Genomic DNA, 20,631 nt, shown 5'->3' with positions numbered 1-20,631 from the left:
CCGCCCAGTTTCCAAGGAGGTTTCCAAGGAGCGGCTGGTGAGTTTGAACTGCTGACCTTATGGTTGAAACCGACCTTGAGGTCCAGTGTTTATCCATGCCACACCAGGACTCCAAGGATTCAAAAAGTAAGTCAGCATAGCATTTTAGCCTTGTAGGTATATTAGTATATGTAAATGGACTTAGTAAAACCACTTTCGTTGCTGTAAGTAGCTACAGGAATACTTTCATAAAAAAAATAAGAAACAGCTGCTGAAACTGAATTTTCAGGACCCTCATTTTGATCTCTCAGAGTGGTCTTTGTCACCTTGGAGCATGAAATCTTGCTGAGAATTATCTATAACAGCAGGGTGAAAGACCACCATCTTCTTGGCTGGCCCAGTTCCCTGAGAGTGGGGAAGATGCAACCCCTGCTACAGAGGCAAGGGAGACCCAAAGTGGTGCCAATCCCAGGGGATCCCAGGGAGGGTCTCAACTTAGCCCCTTGCCCAGGAGACTCAGGAGTAGGGGCAGGGTCCCAGCTCACCTCAGGTGCATGAGGGCATCCATGGCCACGGTCCGCACGGGAGAATCCAGGTTGTTGGCCGACTCACCCTTGATGATCCCCTGCCAGGGACAAGCAGGCCATGAGCTGCCGGCCACCCAGAGGGCTCTGACCAACAGTGACCAGTGATGGCAGCAGGAGAAACTGACATATGCTAAGTGCCCTGCATCCCTGCTCTTTGCTTTTTTCTATGCATTCGGCAACTTTAAGGAAGGAAGGCAGAAAATTTCATGTCAAAAGCAGGATTCGAGATGGAACTGAATTCATGCTGTGGGTCATTGGGGGGGGGAGGAGGGAGGGGTGGGAATGACTCCCCCTGCCTGTGTCCCAACCCCCTTTTCTATAAATTAGAGTCTTAGGGGACCTGTTTTGGAGGGCTGTGACTGAAATTACACGTGTAGCTTCCTGATCTAAGAAGGAGCAAATCAATGTTGTTGTTTTTCCAGGTGCCTCTTGTTCCATCCACATCTCACATCCCTTGTGGACTGTTGCTAACAGTTGCCAGCAGTTTCCAGAGTGGCCAAGCCATCAGCAGTGACATGCAGAGGTGGTGGGGTGGCAATAGGGGTGTGGAGACCCTACAGACTTTCTTAAAGCTTGTCATCTCTTTCTGCCTTAGGATGGCAGATGGTCTCCATCTTACCAAAGTTCTGAGCAAATGCAGCTCTCGGTTTTACTCCCAGAGGAGCCTTGCCAAGTGCCTCCCATGGATACTGCTGGTACAGATGGCTGCACTGACTCGTGTGATCTCGTGGGCCAGGTCCTGAATAGCCACTCTGGTCACTACAGGGCCTGAGAGGACCTGACTCTTCAGCCCTGGTTCCTAAAGCTTTTCTTGACTGTGAAAGCTTTAATATGCTACAGAACCCAAACTCAGGATTCCTGCATTCAGAACCAAGCAGAACTGAAATGGGGGCTTCCGAGACCCCACACGTCCCTGTCCCCCGGGCTCCCTTGGATATAATGAGAGACTGACCTCAGGAACGCTGGGCAGTGGAGGGTTTGACTCCCAAACCACCCTGAGTAAAGGGAGTGCCTGGCCCACTCACCATTACAATGCTGGTTACAGTGGCCTTCTGGGTAAACTGAACATCTCCCAGGTACTCCATGCTCTGGACGGCACTAGTGACCTGCACAATGCTCTTCATGAAGGCCAGCTTGAGGGTGACATCCTGTGCCCAGATCCAGCAAGCGGGGGAGAGAGAAGAGCACATTTGTGAGGGCACCCCCATGATGTGATGCCAGCACCCACTCCAGGGCCCCCCTTCCTTATAAAGAAGAATGATGACTCTGCTCTGGAGAAGGGGTTTAACGCTGGGGCTGTTAGTGAGATGCAGTCTCATCTTCCTTCAGCATACCCAACTGAGCACCTGCTCACAGCCCAGGGCTAGGAGCCAGTAGGCCAATCGTTTATGAAGACAAAATTATTGCTGTATCATTCTCTGTGTCCTCTCCTCCTGGCCACTCCGAGGAAGTAGCCAGATCCTTGGCATTTCCTTTAAGACAACCCCTATCCTTGTCCCTCAAAAAAGGGCCAGCTGTCAGGAAGGACGGAGGAAGGGAGAGGTGGACTCCCCATGATGCACTTTGTCCAGGGTCAGGAGAGAAGCTGCCTGCCGCTCTTGCTTTGCTCTGAAGCACAGAGAATAGCCCAGGCTGGGACAGTGGGCTTCCGGAACGTCCGGAGTGTCTCTGGTGGAATCGGAGAGCTCGAGTACCTGGCAGCTGCTGGAGCAGTAGTGATGGATGATCTTGGTGGTGATGGGGCTGTCCACGTAGGTGAGGAGCATCTGTGGGTGGCAGTAAGCAGCCACATAGCTGTACATGACCATGAGGGCACTCTTCACGGTTTCCCGCCTCCAGAGGTGGTCTTTCTGTGGGGCAACAAGGTGGGGAGAGCCACTGGGGGAGGCAGGATCTCTGTTCTGCATGTCCGTCTGGGAGGGAGGGCCACAGGAGGACCAGAGGAGCTGTTGAGTGGCCTGAAGGTCCTCCAACTGACTGCTTTCTGGGTGGGGGACAGCCAGACCCTTGGCCTCTCCTTGAAGCATTCATTCATTCATTCATTCATTCATTCAACACATCTCACTGAGCACCGGCTACACGCCAGGCACTGGACATAAGATGGAGAACAAGACAGAGCAGCTGTCCCCTTCCCTAGTAAACCTGTAATCGTGCGTGTGGTCCAACTCAGTGGAGAATGCTGTAGGAAGGACACACGCCAGACCTGCACCTCGAAGGACCCGGCCTTGGGCTGATGCAGATGGTGATTCTTCAACTTCCCCCCTTGTAAAGTCAGAGGAGGGCAGATTATACCCCCATGTCCTTTTAGCAGCCACCAAACAGAACCTCAGCATTTCATTCCACTGTGTGTGGATTCACCACAAATCAGGAGCTGATAAGATGGCCGCTAATAACAACAGCCCTCAAGATGCCCACACTGCTAGTCTGAGGAGCCCACAGTGAGCAGTGAGGGCTAGGACCCTTTTTTGGTATCGAGGTCATCTGGACTCTTTAGATTACTCAACAGCAAAAGTGGTCATGCCCCCTACCCAGAGAAACAGTGATGCCAGAGATGGAGACAGAGGTGATGACGTGGAGAGATGGAGCAGCTGGGAACTCTAGACCCAGAGAGGGAGAGGGGCTGTGTGCTGATGACCAGGGAGCAGGCTTGCAGGATGTACCCTTTGGTTGGTTGATGATGCATGGAGGGGATTGTAACCATGACAATGAAATGATGTATGATAGGATGAATATAAAGTTAAAGTTCTCCCATTTAAACTATCACATAATTCACAATAAAACATTGGGGGGGGGGCAGGGAAGTGGTCACGCCACATCAGGGGAGGTCTCAGATCTCAATCATTTTGGTGATGGGAGATTTGGAGGGGAATTTCTTACTAAGATCTAGTATGGCTCTGTGGACATGGCTGGGAAGAGGCTGTCCTGAACCAAGAGCTGTCTCCTGAACATTTCTGATCCTGAATTTTAATGTATTAACTTACTTAATGAACCCTGTCATCATGACCTCAGAAGAGACTCTGAAAGTTGCTCTCCGGTGTAGAGAAGCTAAAGCAAAAGGAAGAAATGAGGGAGTAAAAGAGATGGACAGAAAAATTTCAAAGGACAGCTCCAGAAGACAAAGTCAGGTATTATAATGAGATGTGTAAAGACCTGGCATTGGAAATTAACATGGAAAGAACGCACTCAACATATCTCAAGCTGAAAGAACTGAAGAAAAAATTCAAACCTCAACTTGCAATGTTAAGGATGCTACAGACAAAATCCACCACTCATGTGTCAGTTTGTCATGCTGTCGTGGCGTGCATGTTGCTGTGATGCTGTAAGCTATGCCACCGTAGACCGATCTCAGTGGGGCTTCCAGATTAACACAAACTAGTAAGAAGAAGCTCTGGTAGCATAGTGGCTACGAATCGGGCTGTGAACCTTAAGGTCAGTGGTTCGAAACTACCAGCTGCTCCGCGGGAGAAAGATGAGGCTTTCTACTCCCGTAAAGATTTACACCCTCAGAAACCCTGTACAGGGTCGCTATGGGTCGGAACCGACTTGACGGTACTTAACAACAACAGTAAGAAGAAGAGGTGGACTGTTTCTGAATGGGTAGCCACTGATGATCTTATGAATAATAGCAGAACATTAGCATATATAGTGCCAAAAATTATGAATGGCATCAGAATATTGTAAGATTTAGTGCCAGAACATGATCACCGCAGGTTGGAAGGCACCCAAAACATGATTGGAGAAGAGCTGCCTCCTCAACGCATAGTTGACCATAATGACGCAGATGGAGTAAAATCTTTGGGACCTATATTTGCTGGTAGGGCACAACTCAAAATGAGATGTAGCTATAAACATCTATTAATAATCGGAATATGGAATGTAAGATTTAGGAATCTAGGAAATTTGGAAGTTGTCAAAAAGAAAATGGAATGCATAAAGATAGAAATCCGAGGCACTAGTGAGCTGAAATGGATTGGTATTGGCCATTGTGAATTGGACACTCATGTGGTTTTCAATGACAGGAATGACAAATTGAAAAGGAATGGGGTTGCATTCCTCATCAACAAAGAACACTTCAAGATCTATCTTGAAGTACAATGCTGTCTGTGATAGGATAATATCCATACGCCTACAAGGAGACCAATTAATGCCACTATTATTTAAATTTATGCACAAACCACTAAAACCAGTGATGAGGAAATGGAAGAATTCTACCATCTTCTTCAGTCTGAAATTGTTTAAACTTTCAATCAAGATGCATTGATAACTATTGGTTATTGAGATGCAAAGGTTGGAAAAAAGAGGAAGGATTGGCAGTTGAAAAGTATGGCCTTGGTGATAGAAATGATATGGAGATGATAGCATGACAGAATTTTACAAGACCAACGACTTCTTCAATGTAAATATCTTTTTAAAGCAAGACAAAAGATCTTGGAATCACAGGGAAAAAATTGACTGCATCTATGAAAAAAAGACAGTGAAAAAATTCAATATTATCAGTCAAAACAAGGTCAAGGGTAGACTGTGAAACACATCATCCATTGCTCATTAGCAAGTTCAGGCTAAGTCTGAAGAAAATTAAAACAAATATACAAGAGCAAAATATGACCTTGAATACATCTGACCTGAATTTAGAGACCATCTAAAAAACAGATTTGGAGAGTTGGAGAAAAAGAGGAAGACCCCCAATGAGGTGGATTGGCACAATGGCAGTATCAAAAGACTCAAGCTTAACAATGATTGTGAGGATGGTAAGGACCACAGTGTTTCATTCTGCTGTGCACAGGGTCGCTGAGAGTCAGAATCGACACGATGGCACTCAACAACAATCACAATGAGAGCTCTGCTTAGGTAATCTAATGGATTTACTCATGTCCTATCCAAACTATGTGTTGGAATCCTAATTCCTATATCTATGCATGTGAAAGCTGGATAATAAATATGGAGGACCATTGAAGAGTTGATGCTGTCAAGTCATGGCATAGGCAAAGAACATTGAATATACCATGAACTGCCCAAAGAATGAACAAATCTATCTTGGAAAATGTTCTATAGAAGTGACGGTGGTGAGAAGTGATCTCACATACTTTGGACATGTTATTAGGAAGGACCAGTCCCTGGAGAAAGATGTCTTGTTTGGTGAAGTAGAGGGTCAATGAAAAGGAGAAAGACTCTCAACAAGATGGACTGATACCATGGTTGCAACAATGCATTCAGACAGAGCAAAGACTGCGAGGCTGGCCCAGGACCAGCTGTAAGTCAGAACCAACTCATTTAACATGTAACAGCAATGCACTAGTGGATATAAGCAATCATTTGAGAACAAGGCTTTCTTTGTTATGTTAATTAGATAATACCAGAGTCAGGTAGCTTCTAAATCTAATCACGAATACAAATTCGTGAAGCGTTCCATATTTTTGTTGGAGTCCTGGTGTGGGTCTGTGGGTTAATGTGCCAGACTGCAAAGCCGTTTGAACTGCAAGGTCGGCGTTTCAAGCTCACCAGCGGTTCCTCGGAAACCCTATACAGGGTCACTATGGGTCGGAATCGACTCGACGGCACTTAACAACAACAAATCTAATTACTTGTGAGTTATTTAAAAAAAAAAAAAAAAAAAGCCGAGTAGACAGAGGCACACATAGGGGGAAAGAGATGCCATGTGAGGTTCGTCTACAAACAGAGGAACCAAAGGATGCTCGGGTTACCCACAAGGAAGAAATTAGCATAGCTGAGCCCAGAACTGGGAGAAAGCCAGTGTCTGTTCTGTACAGCACCCCCTTGTGGTTATCTGTGCTATGGCGTCACTGAAGACTAGGACAGGTGCGGGGCGGGGGGCTTCGTTCTAAGAGGCTCCGGAAACCTGGCTACGGAGCCAGGGGTCTTACCCGCCAAGCACCCATCTGCCAGGTCTGCTCCGACTCCTGGATCCTCTCTTCAAAGTCCTGCAGCACGCTCAACACCGGCTTCACCTGGCCCCTGGCGCAGAGGCCGAAGCACAGAATGACGCCCTGCAGAGGACCAGCCAGGCAGCGGGGTGAGAGAGGTGAGCAGAGGAGCGCAGGTCTGTTGCTCACTTTCTCAGTCCCCCCTCCCGGGTCTCCCCGCACCTCCCGGTCAAAGTCGTTGCTGTAATCCGTCTTATAAAGCAGTTCAAGCAGCAGTACCTCCACCTTGTCGGCCTCCAGGCCCATGGCCAAGGTGAAGCCCAGAGCCCGGTACAGAAAGGCCTGCGGAGACACACAGGGAGAGAGAAGAGGCGTCAGGCCGCTCCTGGGAGTTCAATACATATTCCTCCAGGCTTTTAAAAAAATACATGATAAACTTTCACTCAATTCACAATAAAAGCTTTTTTTTTTTTTTTAAGTTTAAAATATGACCTACACAACATTGCAAATGGTTAAATATGGTTAAAGTTAGTGAAAATATTACAACCTAAGAATATATATTTAACATCATAAGTGTTTTATTTTACTGCTATGCCTTTGATTTGATTTGGGACGCTTTTATAAGTTTTTTGTGTTGTTTGTGATAATCTTTGAAGAGCTTGGAAATAAAATTTCTGCTTAATAGAAAGAAAGAGAGAAAGAGAGAGAGAGAGAGAGAAAGAAAAGAAAGAAAGAAAAAGAAAATGCATGGATATCTATGTTTGTTGCATGTTCTTTGTTATGATTATAATTTTGGTTCCTGTGTCTCCCTCCGAGTACAACTTCACAAGAGAGAATCTCGTTGACGTAACTCCATCCATACTTCCGTTGTGACATTGTAGGAAAAGCCCTGGGCTTCTAACTATGAGATCACCAGTTCAAACCCACCAGCTGCTCCTTGAAAACCCTACACAGGATCTCTATGCATCAGAACCGACTCCTCTGCACCTAACAACAACAACAACAACAACAACATAAACTGGCTCGTCCTCTATTGGCATTCAGCCTCGAGCCAAATTCTCTAGTGGTGAGAAGCTGCTTCCTAACAGTTGTCTGTTCTTTAAAAGAAATAGTCACGTTATTTATCCTGAAGGGCAGAGCTCAGACGAGCGCTCAGGATAAATTGTCACTGTCCTCCTTGCTGCATCACATCGAGACCCAGTTCATGGACCGTAGGCACAATGGACAGTTGTGACCCACTGGGCTGCTAGCCAAAGGTCAGTGGTTCAAGCCCATCAGCTGCTCCACTGAAGAACAAATGAGGCCTTCTGCTCCTGTAAAGGTTTACAGCCTCCTCAGAAACCCTAGCGGGCTTGCTGTGAGTCAAAAGTCATTCGATGGCAGTGATTTGGGTTTATATGGTTGGAAAAATAACAAAACCAAGCATCTATCATTGCATTTATTCCTCATGAGAAATCAATAAAGCAAATAGAGGAAAGGAGGGCATACAGAGGTTACCTCACCAGAAGGTGGCACGACCTGGATTTATAGCCACTAGTGTGGCACTGTGGGTTAATGCGCTGGACTGCAAAGTCGTTTGAATCACAAAGTCAGGGGTTCAAGCTCACAAGCCGCTCCTTGGAAACCCTATACAGAGTTGCTATGGGCCGGAACTGACTCGACGGCACTTAACGACAACAATCATATTCCAGACCTCACCTTCTTAACCCCCACCTTACAGAAACCTCAACTAATAGGCCATTCTTAGGGGGGGGGGGGGGTTCTGCAGCATCTTAGTTCCCTTTTGACTTCATTCATGGTGATTTTGTCTTGTCAGAACATTTTAAGATTGATTTGTTGTTGTTAGGGTTCCTGTTGAGTTGGTTCTGGCTCATAGAGGCCCCGTTTCTAACAGAAGGAAGCACCATCCTCACAATCAAGTTCGAGTCCATAGTTGCAGACACTGTGTCTTTCCATCTTGTTGGGGGTCTTCCTGTTTTGCGCTGACCCTCCACTTTACCAAACATTTTTCTTACCATGACTTGTCTTTGCATTTTTTCTAGTCACTGTTCAAACTGCTTGTCTATTTTATTTCCTTATCTGCCTCGTTCTTACTGTTTTATAGAAATTCTTTCTATATTCTAGATCAGTACTGCCCTATAGGACTTAGTACAATGATGAACATGTGCTGTGTTTGTGCCGTCTGGTGAGGTAGTCATTAGACACATGGGACTGCCTCCACTGAAATTAATTAAAATGGAAATTACTTCCTCAGACTCACTGAGCAAGGTCCAGGTGCTCTGTAGCTACGTGAGGTTGTTGGATGGCATGATTCTAGGCAACAATACTTATTCTATTTGCTGTTCTTGGTTGTCCTCAAGTCAATTCCGGCTCATGGTGACCTCATGTGGACAGAGTAGAACAGATCAAGGTTGTGATCTTTTGGTCTGTGTTGTTGTTGTTGTTGTTATTACGTGCCAATGAGTCCATTACGACTCATAGCATCCCTGTATAGGGTTTCTGAGGAGTGGTTGGTGGGTTTGAACAACCAACCTTGCAGTTTGCAAACCAGTGTTTATCCTACAGTGCTACACCAGGACCTCAAAACCCCATATTATGTACTATGGATTATACATTATATATTGTATGTTATACCATATATATATGTATATATATATATAGAGAGAGAGAGAGAGAGAGAGAGAGAGAGAACCGATTCCACGGCACTTAACAACAACAATATATATATATGAGTCCTGGTGTGGTGCAGTGGGTTAATGCGCTGGACTACAAGGTCAATTTGAACCACAAGGTCGACAGTTCAAACTCACCAGTCATTCCTCAGAAACCCATACAGGGTAGCTATGGGTCAGAACCGACTTGTCCTGGTGTGGCACTGCAGGGCCAGCACAGGACTGCTAACCACAAGGTTAGTGATTCAAGCCCAGCAGCGTCTCCTCAGAAACCCTTAACAGGGTCTTTAAGAGTCAGAATCGACACGACCGCACTTAACCTGTATATATAGCAGTCCAGTACTGACCCTGTGCACCCCACAGAACAAGAAAGCTGTGACCTTTTGGACGCAGATTGTTTGGCCTGTCTTCCAAGGTGCCACTAGGTAGGTTCAAACCACCAACCTCCTGGCTAGTCTCTGAACACTTAACCCTTTGTGCTACCCAGGGACTCCTAGTCTGTTTTATGTTTTTCCCAAGGTGATCGTTTTACCTTGAACTTCATTAGTGGGATCTTTAGTCACACAGAAGTTTTAGCATACTTATTTGATCAAATATCAATCTTTTCCATAATGTTTGGCTTTGGGATTCTGAATCTTTGTGTGAGAGAGACTTCTAATTGTCCACCAGCTGATATCCATCCCTCTGTCTGTTTGTAGCAGGGTCCATGGCTGCTCAGCAGGAGGCTACACTTTGCTAGTTTCACCAAAGCTGAGCATCACCAAGTTCTCCCCAGTGGGGTGTGGATGGAAGTGATGTGTCTGAGTTTACAGTCTAGGCCAGATAATGATGGTGCATGTGTGCCTTTCTCACCCCTCTCCCTGTGCCGAAATGCTGACCCACCTTCTAGCATGTAGGCGAGGGCAACACCAAGGGAATGACCAGGTCACAAAAGAGACAGAACCTGGGTCCTCAGACAATGTCCAGGAACGGGCCGCCACCGGCCTTGGACAGCCTGGACACTGATAGATGGGTAGTAAGTCAGTGTTGGTCTACCTGAGGCCGATGTGTTTCAAGGACTCTTTGTCACAGAAGTTTAGTCTCTAGCCTGGTTTAGGACAACTCCATCCCTTCAAGTCTACTTTTGAAAGATTGTAAAATATAATCCCACAATGAAAGTATTAGAAAACTGTACAGCAGACCACCCACGTGTCCTCCAGGACCCTGTTGGCAGTCATACACAATGTGACTCTCTTGACTCTGCCCTCCCTGGAGTCATCCCCCATCCCAACTCCTCTGCCCTGCAGGGACCTTCTCAAGGGAGGGGCTGTCGAAGCTCTCCATCTGGTTGTTCAGCTCCTTGCTTAGGCGCCAGCTCCAGCTGGACCCCCTGGACCCCCGAGTCGTCTTGAGGGAGTGTCTCAGAAACTGGGGCAAGAGCAGGGCAGAGACATCGATGAGCAAAACCAAGGGCAATGGGATGTTGCATGACTTTGAGTGGGGGGCTTGCCCTTGTTGGGTCTCTCCCAATCTCTACACCCCCCACCCATAAAGTCCCTGTGCTCTGTGGGTCTGGGGGCTGGAGGAAAGGGTATCAGCTCTCTGTTGCTTTGCTGAGCATTCACCTCCCTGGGGTGGAAAGTGCTCCCACGTCTCCCCACTAGGGACATGATTGAGGCTCTCCAGAGTTCTCCAATGGGAGCGCATGTCCTTTAGGGTCTCCTAAACTTCCCACGTGCCAATTCCACCAAATGCCCACCCATCCTTTACCTTTTCCTCCTCAAATCCAGCCTCAGCAGTCACAGCCACATCCTTACCTGAATCAGCTTGTCTTCCCAGGTCTTCTGATTCCAAGTGAATTCAGTGTGCTCTGCAGAAAGAAAGGCGTCACACACTGCTTTCTCCTGCCTTCTCCCACGCCCACCCCTACCCCGTGGTTCCATCACACATGGCATTTCTCTCTCCACCTCTAGGTCACTCCTTCATGAGTCCACCTGAGCCTCGTTGCCTGAACGTAGGTGTGGAAGGGATGATTGATGTGGGGGGCATGGTTGGTGTGGGGGGCATGGTTGATGCGGGGACATGGTTGGTGTGAGGGCATGGTTGATGGTTGGCATGGAGGGGAGTTTGATGTGGAGTGACTGGTTGGCTCCGGCACACCTGGGCACCTCACCTTCCAGGTACTGGACCAGCAGCGGGATCTCCAGCTCCCACATGTCAGCCATGGAGGGGGCGATGCTGTGGCTCAGGATCTTCAGGAGGTTGAGCATGGCGACCCCGCGGCCTTCGCCCTTGTAAGGGGATGCCAACAGCACCTGGAGAAGCACCAGAACTCTAAGGGGCCCTGCCGGCGCCCCCAGTCCTTGACTTGGAGCCTCACTGGCCTCACTTGTAAAGGAAGATGTTGGGCAAAATGGATGCTTTTCAAACAGACCTCCAGGCTGCCCAGGGACCATCACAGAGGACCAACAGGACATTCAGTGTAGGGAGGAAAGGGCAGGAGGGGCCTGATTCTAGGTCTTTGCCCACCTCAGTTTCAGGGGAGCACGTATTAGCACCCACCATCAGTATAAGTGCACAGACACATGACTAAGAAGTGCGACCACCCCTGAAGCAGGTCACTGGAGTGTCCCAAAGATGCCTTGGGGTCCTTACCTAGCAGACCCTCACCAGTTCCCCAACTGTCCAAGCACTCTACCCCTGCCACAAATACCCAAGAAAATTCTGTCATACCGAGTGGCTTGCTCCCTCAGTGTACCTTGGTTCCCTCTGGAGGTTCTGGGGAGTTAGAAGTTCAAGGAAGAGGTACTACAGGGCATGGCCTTTTCCAAGGCAGGGGGCATTGCCCACTGTGAGCCACTCACCAGGAGCCGAGCCAGAAGCTTCTGCGGTGCAGGCAGGTCCACTGTAAAGAGGAACACGACCCGGTGACACCAAGGGGACTTCACTCTGCCAGGGGCTCCCTCCCACATCAGGACCCCACTGCCCCCTCAGGTGGAGAATGAGCCAACCCAGAGGATTTCCCACAAAGAATATCCTTGTAACGGACTTATCCTGGGAAAAGGGATATTCACAGGGTAGGGTTTCTAAGGTGCTATTTTCAGAACACCATGAAGAAGGCCAATGTTCCTCTTCCATAAAACTTAGCTTCTCTTGGACCAACAGTGGTTAGGCGTCCTTCCTGGCCCTTGCCTCCCTACAAAGGTTTTAGGAGTTGATAGTCCATAAAAAGCAAGCCCCGCAGTGTTGGGATGGCTGAAAAGTTGCAGGGGAGAGAGCACAGTAGGACTCAGTCCCTGAGTGAGGGGCATGGGAAGAAAGACTCCAAAGAATGGAGGCCAGCCAGCCGGCCACACCCACCAGCTGGACTGGGGAGCTGCCCACCTTGCCTGCTGCGGCTGGTCGTGTTGGCCCCTGTGTCCTTGCCGTGGAGCTGACGTTCTGCCAGGTTGCTCAGACTGATGCAGATGGGTGTCAGAGCCTCTGTGTAGTCTGTCTCCATGATGTAGCAAAGGAGCCTCACCCAAAACTCCTGGGGCAGTGGGGGACATGAGTCCAGGGTTAGCTGAGGGTTTTATCCCATGGTCATCCAAGAGGAGCTCCATCCACAGCATCTGCCTACCACCAGCCCCTCAAAGCATCAGTCCCAACTGGCCTTACTCTCAAAACTGGTCTTTGTCAGGACATCTAAGTGCTAAATGCTGATAGGACATGGGACAGCCTGGCAAGCCCTCGGCCTAACCACCCTGTCCCTGCTTCCCTCACACAAACTCCACAACCATCATGTCCTCTAGTTCTGACTCCAAATCCTCTTGAGCTCGTCCTTGCACATGGCCCATCTGTGCTTGCTGGTGACTTTGGATCTGGGATCTTGGAGCTATGTCACTAGCCCCTTACCTTCAATGCATGCCATCTCCCACCATATCTCTCTATAGATGGTCATTGTACACCCCCTGCTAACCCTTCCCCCTTTTTCATCACTCCCACCCTTAAGAGTTTGGGGTGAGGTTCCTGTACTACTAACTAACAAGTACAATCGTCTGACCTATTTCAGACACCAAGACCAGAATCCACCAGCTTCTGGGTGAGTTGAAAAGATCATATTAATCTGACTCCACTGTCTGTTGATGTATTAATGAGCCCCTCTGAGCATTAGTTTCCTCATCTAAAACATCAAAGTAACAATAAGAGAACCTACCTCATAGGGTTGCTGGAAGAATTCAGTGAGATTCTGCATCTGTTATCAGTAGATGACCAATAGAGGGTGGTGGGGGTGGTTATGTGTCGTGGAGTCAGTTCCGACTCATAGCAGGGTTTCTGAGACTAAATCTTTATGGGACCAGAAAGTCTCATCTTTGTCGTGCGGAACAGCTGGTAGTTTCGAACTGCTGACCTTAAGTTTCGCAGCCCGATTCATAACCACTACGCTACCAGAGGGTAGCTGCTGTTGGTATTCTGTTTGTACCATTAAGGTAAGCTGCCACTGGACAGAGATCATCTGACCTATGGCTTCACTTAATGAAACATTATTCCCTCCTGGATGCTGTCTTTGTAAGTTTTTCCTATACTATGGCATGTTTTACTGCAATTACAAATGGACACATTTGCCTCCTCTATAACTTGTGAACTCCTTGGAGTTGTCTTATCTCTGAATCCCCTCAGTATATGTTCCCATAGCTTTCACCTAGTAGAAATTCATTAAATGTGTGTGCAGTGAAACGGTCAAAATCCTTTCTTTACACTTCCCCCACACACCTGGACTAGAGGTGCTTTAAGGGAACGGATACAAAAATCAAAATCTATTGTGTGTCTGGCACTGCCCTGGCATTTGGGGATATAGAAATTTAGAGTAAGTTCTCATCAAAGACCTGGCTGTGGAACTGGGTCTTGAAAGACAGGATTTCAAGTGGTTCAAAGAGGAAGATGCTATAGACACCCCAGGCAGTGGGAATGGGGGAGTTTGGGTGCACACACGTCTGCCTGGTGCTTCAGTGCAGACGTGAGCTGGGCCCACGGGTCTCAGTATACCAGCTTGAGGGGCATGTGTGTGTGTGTGGGCAGGGGGGTCACTCACATTGGTCATTCCACTGACTGAGGAGGTGATGATCTTCACAGTATCTAGGGTGACTTTGTGGACCATCTTCTCTTCTAAGTCCCTTTGATAAAAGCTCTCCCGGCGATTTGTCTGGAAGACAGACCAAAAGGTCCCCTGTTTGTGGGTAAATAGGGACTTGCTCTGGTCTCCTCACTCCCATGGAGTTCGATTCCCAGACACTGGGTCTCTGTGAGACTCCATGTTGGGCATGTCTCTGTAGTGAATTCTATATTACTGACCATGTGACTGTGCAAATGTTTACCTTTTGGCATGTTACGTGTCTGTTTACCTGTGTCATGGATGTATGTGCAGGTGAGCTCAAGTACAGATACACTGAGTGGTTAGCTTTCCTCATCGCTCCTGCTGTGGTAAGTAGTGACTGAGGTCTTAAAAGTTTGTAAGTGGCCATCTAAGGTGCCACTACTGGTCTCTTTGCATCAAAGCAAAGAAGAGTGAAGAAAATCAAAGATGCATGGAAACACATCATTCAAACAACTAATGCATCGTGGGAACGTCAGTCTCCACAACCCTGAGACCAGAAGAACTAGATGGTGGCCAGCTACCACTGCCAACTGCTCTGAAAGGGATCACAAGAGAAGGTCCTGGATAGAGTGGGAGAAAAATGTGGAACAAAACTCAAAATCATAAAACAGACCAGGCTTACTGGTCCGATATAGCCTAATGGGACCCTGTGTGTCCCCTGGTCCTCCTTCATGGAATAGAGCTCACCACTGTGGTTAACTTTCAGCCAAGTAATAGACAGGCCTACACGGTGAACCACAGCAACCATACCAGATCAAAAGGGCTGCATTTGCCTAGAGAGAAAGCTCAGACAGCAGGAAGAGTTAGGGAAGAAGAATGAGTAGAAATGGCGAATACAGAGGGGAAGTGGGAAGAGTACCTCTGCATTGTGGGGATTTCAAGAAATTTCACAAAACAAAATGTATACGACTCCTGAGCCCATGGACAAGGACCCAGACATAGAGGACTAAAGCCAAGAGTGAAGCGTCCAGCTGATATGAAGTGAGGGGAGTGGGGAGATGCACGAGAACACCTAAACTTGCAGATAGTACCCATTTGACCTAGCTTCAATGGCTGGATGATCAGAACTCGACTAGAGGAAGATAAAGAAATGTGATAAAGGAACAAATGTAAATTGCTATGGTTTGATGAACTTGACCTATACTTATGGATGTGGTGGTGGTGGTGTGCCATGGAGTTGGTTCCGACTCATAACAACCCTGCATAGGATTTCCAAGGGTATAAATCTTTATGTGAGTAGAAAGCCTCATATTTCACCTGTGGAACGGCTGGTAGTCACAAACGGTTGACCTGGAGGGTAGCAGCCCGACTCATAACCACTATGCTACCAGAGCTCTTTACTTATGGATGTAGCTGCTCAAAATATCAACTGCAAGGGAAGGAGTTTTCATATCAAGTATCAAACATATCTATCTGCTCTGTACACAAGGTTGACAGGGATGTGCAACTTAGACATTAGCTATCTAAAATAGGGGAGAGGCTACAAAGGCATGAAGTGACTGGCTTACAAGTTTTCAAGAGGGAGTTTAGTTTCAGAGGGTGGGGGAAGGGAGACTCTCCACTGAGTGATTTCTAACCTGTCTAGATGGGGCTGGTGAAAGGAGATAGGGATAAGACTCTTGTGGTTCAATAGTGAATAATTGCTATCAAGACTGATTGTGACTGTCACAAGTGTAAAGGTAGAAATTTTGTAACATAAAGGGGGGAGTAGTTAATCTTACATTCTAGAAACAGAGGACCCTAGGACCATCAAGGGAAAAGAGCACAAGCAGTGACACCAGAGATGGAGGCAGAGATGGGGACATGGAGAGAGAGAGCAGCTGAAGACTCTAGATTCATGGGAAGAGAAAAGTTGTGTGTTGGCAGCCAGGAAGCACATTACAAAATGTGCCCTTGTATTGTTTAAATGATTATCTATTCCTGTGTGATTGTGTACATCGGTAAAAAAAAAAGGGGGGGGTGGATAGAAGCAAATACTGTTGAATGATGATGCAGGGAGGGGATTATAATCATTGCAATGATATGAAATACGATAGGATGAGGGCAAAACTGATGTTCTCCCAGGTAAACTATCGCTCAATGCATAATAAAAGCTTCTTTAAAAATGTGTATGAATCGTCGAACAGAAAACCAATTTGTTCTGTAATCTGTCACTCAAATCACAACAGAAAATTAAAGAAACAGAACAAAAGCAGAGACTACCTGCTTCAGCGCCTGTGTATTGAGGCCACGTACCAGTTTGTAGGTGGACAAGGTCAGCTGCATTGACACGTACTTCAGAGCCCAGGCTTTGATCCTCTCCTGGTAGCCAGAAAGTGCCAACTGGCCGATGATACGGAGAATGGCCATCCTCACCTGAGGGGACAGGATGGTGGGAGTGCTCGGGTGGGAGTGGGCTCCTGAGGCAGGAGGTTCTCTGGTGACAAGGGACAGCTAGGAATTGAGGATGCTCACGAAGAGGCCAGGAGCTGCCTACCTACTGCCAACTCTACCTACTCCTCACACCTCCTAGCTCCTGCCCTATAGTAGCCTCACCCAAGAGCCTCATCTGAACTCGAGAGACACGGGGTTGTAAGTAACTCTGGTGGAGAAGAAGACCCCACACACTGACTCCCATGGGCTCAGGGTATACGATTTACTATATGGGGCGATACAGAACAAACTTGTTCTTGTCTTCAGAGTCGCTGTGCCTACTTTTCCCACCAGACCTCCCTGTCCCTGCACCCATCATGGCTCAATAGCACCCAAAACCAGAGCCACACACCAAGTTGGGCCAGCTGCAGTACAGCCTGGGATGGTGGCTTTAACCCTGCGTTTGGAGCAGAAAATAAATTCTTCAGCCATGTTTCTAAATGAAGCCCAATCTTATTAACACCCCAAGCAGCCAAGCAGCCGTAGCTGAAGCTGGATTCACTCAGCCTCCTCTCTGCCCAAGGTGGTGCCTGAGAGGCATCCTCTGGAAACTCCAGGTCCCAGGTGAACAGGGGATCCCCAGAATGGAAACCATAGTTTTTGGTCATCTCATTCCCCTCTAGGATGAGATGATGGGCTTTCTATCAAAGGTGTTGGGTGATGGTTGCCCAACAAGATATCATGAAATTGTACAGCCGGGAAACGTCAAATTAGCATATCTATGACAACAAAAAAATGTCAAGGATATTGGCTTGAGAAGGTTGGCTGGGAGGGTCTTCACCCCAGAAAGCTGACCAGACCTGCCCCAAGGATCTCAACACCCTGGCATAGTGTCCCTGCCCCATCCCTGCCCTGTTACCTTAGACCTGGTATCGGAGAGGCTGTTCTTGACCACCCTGATGGCCAGGTAAACAGTTCTTATATTCATTTTGGGTTCTGAAAGAGGAAAACCCACTGGAGGCTGCTGGCTTCAGGGCTGGTCTCTGAAGACAGACCCCAGGAGAGGGAGAGGCAGAGCCACCGAGTCAGCCTCCTCAGGCCTGTCTGCCCGCTATCTTACTCAGGGAGCGAGGGAGGCTCAGCGAAGTCTCAGGTGATGATCTCCCATCACAGCCTCAGGAAGATCCTCCCAGGCTTCGGCCTTCTTCCTGCCCCAACATCCCCACTCGTTCCCCTATTAACTCAGGGCCTCTTTCCTCAGGAGACCCCAACCTATTTCTCACTCCCTTTCCTCACACACCCATGCAGCTCCCTCCCTTGGGACTTCAGGGACTAGGTTTCCGCCAAAGGTCTCCTTCGATGTCCTGCAGCTAGAAACACAATCCTGGGCCCTGGAGAGCAGAGACTCTGGAGTGAGACTGCCTGTTGTTTGAATCTGGGCTTCATGATGTCTCATCATGTGAGAATTATGTAACCCTTCTGTAATGGGTTCAACTGTGTGTCCCCACAGCCCCCAACTATGTGTCAACCTGGCTAAGCCCTGATTCTCAGTATGGTCTCATTTGTCAGATGACTGAAAGGTCAGCCACTCAAAGCCACCAGTCGCTGCACAGGAGACAGAAGAGGCCGTCAGCTTCCATAGAGATGTATGGCCTTGAGGCAGCTGTACTCTGGGGGCTCAGTAACAGTAGCTTTAAGCTGTTCATGAGACAGGAGTAGATGTAGCTATGTTAATGAGGCAGGAGTAGATATAGCTATGTTAATGAGGCAGGACTAGAAGTAGCTATGTTAATGAGGCAGGAGTAGATGTAGTTATGTTAATGAGGGAGGAGTAGATGTAGCTGTGTTCCAGGAGGGAGCAGTTGCTGGAGAAGAGTATCGTGTTTGGTAAGGTGCAGGGTCAGAGAAAAAGAGGAAGACCCCCAGAGAGATGGATTGGCCAAGTGGCAGCATCAATGGACTCAAACATGGCAACAGTAGTGAGGTTGGCCCAGGATCGGGCAATGTTTCATTCTGCTGTGCATAAGGTCGCTGTGGGTTGGTACTAACTTGATGGCACCTAACAACAACAACAACAACATTAATGAGGTGGGAGTAGATGTATATATGTTAATGAGGCAGGATGCCATCTACAGGATTAGGTTGTATTTTGAGATATGTTGTTGTTGTTAAGTGCCGTCAAGTTTCCAAAGAGCAGCTGCTGGGTTTGAACCACCAACCTTGCTGTTAGCAGTCCCGTGCTGACCCTACACCACCATGCCAGGATTTCACTTACTATATTGTTGGTGTTAAGTGCCATCAAGTTGGTTTTGACTCATAGCAACCCTGTAGAGGGTTTCCAAGAAACTGCTGGTGTGTTGGAATTCCCTACCTTATTGATCAAATCGACCTTGCGGTACAGTGCTTTACTCCACACTGCCACACCAGGACTCCATCTACAGAGGGCAGTTTTTCCATGAAAAAGCATGGATTGAGTCCATCCTTTTAAAACACCTGCAGGGTGTCCTATCTATTGTGCTACCATCTGGTACACAGGTTCCCTGGGGAAAAGCATTTGGACTGTCTCTTGTGTTCTGCTCTCATCACAATGTTAAAACAAACATCTCTGGGGAATGATCTAGTGTTTGTTTGGACTTTTTTTTTTTTTTTTAAAGCAATAGACCAAATGTTGAATTGTTGAGACCAAGTTTTGGTCCATGTCTATTCTGAGCACTGAGAAAGTTTTATCCGTTTATATTTCATTAAATGTTACATGAAGCACTGGTTTCTTATCACCTTGGGCAAAGTCCAGCCCACGATCAGCAAAGTCAGCCTATGGGCTAAGTCCAGCCAAAGCCCATTTGGATAGTCTCATTGGAACATAGCCACACTCATGAGTTAGTCTCTGTGTCGTCTGGGGCTGCCTTTGCTTTACAATGGCAGAGTTGAGTAGTTGTGAGTAACACTTCATGACTTGCAAAGCTGAAAATCTTTTTTATTATCTAGCTTAGTGGGTTACACCTTGGACTGCTAACTGCAAGGTCAGCAGTTTGAATCCACCACGTGTTCCACAGGAGAAAGAGGAAGCTGTTAATCATGGAGATGAAGGTTCACTGTGAGTCAGAACCAACTTGACAGTACACAGCCAGCTAGCCATCCTTTTACAGAGAGACATTTGCCATCTTCCCTCCAACTCTGGCCATATCTTTATCATCTCTGCCTATCCCATAGGTGAAAAGGGTCTCATTGTTGCGTAAATTTGCAAGTCTCTAATGGAGTCCTGGTGTGGCGCTGTGGGTTAATGCCGTTTGAACTGCAAGGTCGGTGGTTCAAGCTCACCAGCTGCTTTTCAGAAACTCTATGCAGGGTCGCTATGGGTCGGCACCAACTCAACGGCACTTCACAACAACAAATGGAAGGGTGGAGTCCTGGTGTGGTGCTGTGGGTTAATGCGCCAGACTGCAAAGCCGTTTGAACTGCAAGGTTGGTGGTTCAAGCTTACCATCCACTCCTCAGAAACCCTATACAGAGTCGCTATGGGTCGGAACTGACTCCATGGCACTTAACAATAACAACAGTGGAAGGGTACTATGGACTGCTAGAAAAACAAACATCTGTGTTGGAAGAAGTATAGCCAGAGTGCCCTTTAGAAGCCAGGACAACAAAACTTCATTTCTTATACTTTGGGCATATTATCAGGAGGGAGCAGTCCCTGAAGAAGGACATCATGCTAGGTATAGTGTGTTGTTGTTGTTATTGTTAAGTGCTGTCAAGTTGGTTCTGACTCATAGTGATCCCATATAGGGATTCCAAGGAGTGGCTGGTGAGTTGGCATCACTCACCTTGCAAGTAAAGTGGAGAGTCAACAAAAAGAGGAAAACACTCAATGAGGTAGATTGGTACAGTGGCAGCAGCAATGCGCTCAAGTGTAACCACGATTGTGAGGTTGATACAGGACCGGAAAGTGTTTCGTTCTATTGTGCATCAGGTCGCTGAGTCGGTACCAACTCCACAGCACCAAACAGTAACAATGGAAGGGTGAATGTTAGAGGAAGGGCCTTCAG

The 20,631-nt window shown here is 47.6% G+C and overlaps 1 protein-coding gene across 1 annotated transcript in view; it reads right to left on the bottom strand.

Annotated features, from left to right (window-relative positions):
* MROH2A (maestro heat-like repeat family member 2A) overlaps nt 1-20,631 on the bottom strand; it is a 78,443-nt gene that overhangs the window by 41,453 nt on the left and 16,359 nt on the right. The window contains exons 12-24 of the mRNA XM_006866812.1: nt 17,508-17,584; nt 16,472-16,591; nt 14,174-14,284; nt 12,484-12,631; nt 11,964-12,004; nt 11,273-11,414; nt 10,917-10,969; nt 10,411-10,527; nt 6,671-6,790; nt 6,449-6,571; nt 2,261-2,416; nt 1,592-1,714; nt 525-604 (exon numbers count right to left, since the gene is read on the bottom strand). Coding sequence (XP_006866874.1) covers nt 525-604; nt 1,592-1,714; nt 2,261-2,416; nt 6,449-6,571; nt 6,671-6,790; nt 10,411-10,527; nt 10,917-10,969; nt 11,273-11,414; nt 11,964-12,004; nt 12,484-12,631; nt 14,174-14,284; nt 16,472-16,591; nt 17,508-17,584 — 1,411 coding nt within the window. The remainder of the gene's footprint in view (nt 1-524; nt 605-1,591; nt 1,715-2,260; nt 2,417-6,448; nt 6,572-6,670; nt 6,791-10,410; nt 10,528-10,916; nt 10,970-11,272; nt 11,415-11,963; nt 12,005-12,483; nt 12,632-14,173; nt 14,285-16,471; nt 16,592-17,507; nt 17,585-20,631) is intronic.

This window comes from Chrysochloris asiatica, unplaced genomic scaffold (assembly GCF_000296735.1).
Source record: "Chrysochloris asiatica unplaced genomic scaffold, ChrAsi1.0 scaffold00096, whole genome shotgun sequence".
Lineage (NCBI taxonomy): Eukaryota > Metazoa > Chordata > Mammalia > Afrosoricida > Chrysochloridae > Chrysochloris > Chrysochloris asiatica.
This window is presented reverse-complemented; position numbering and strand designations above follow the sequence as displayed.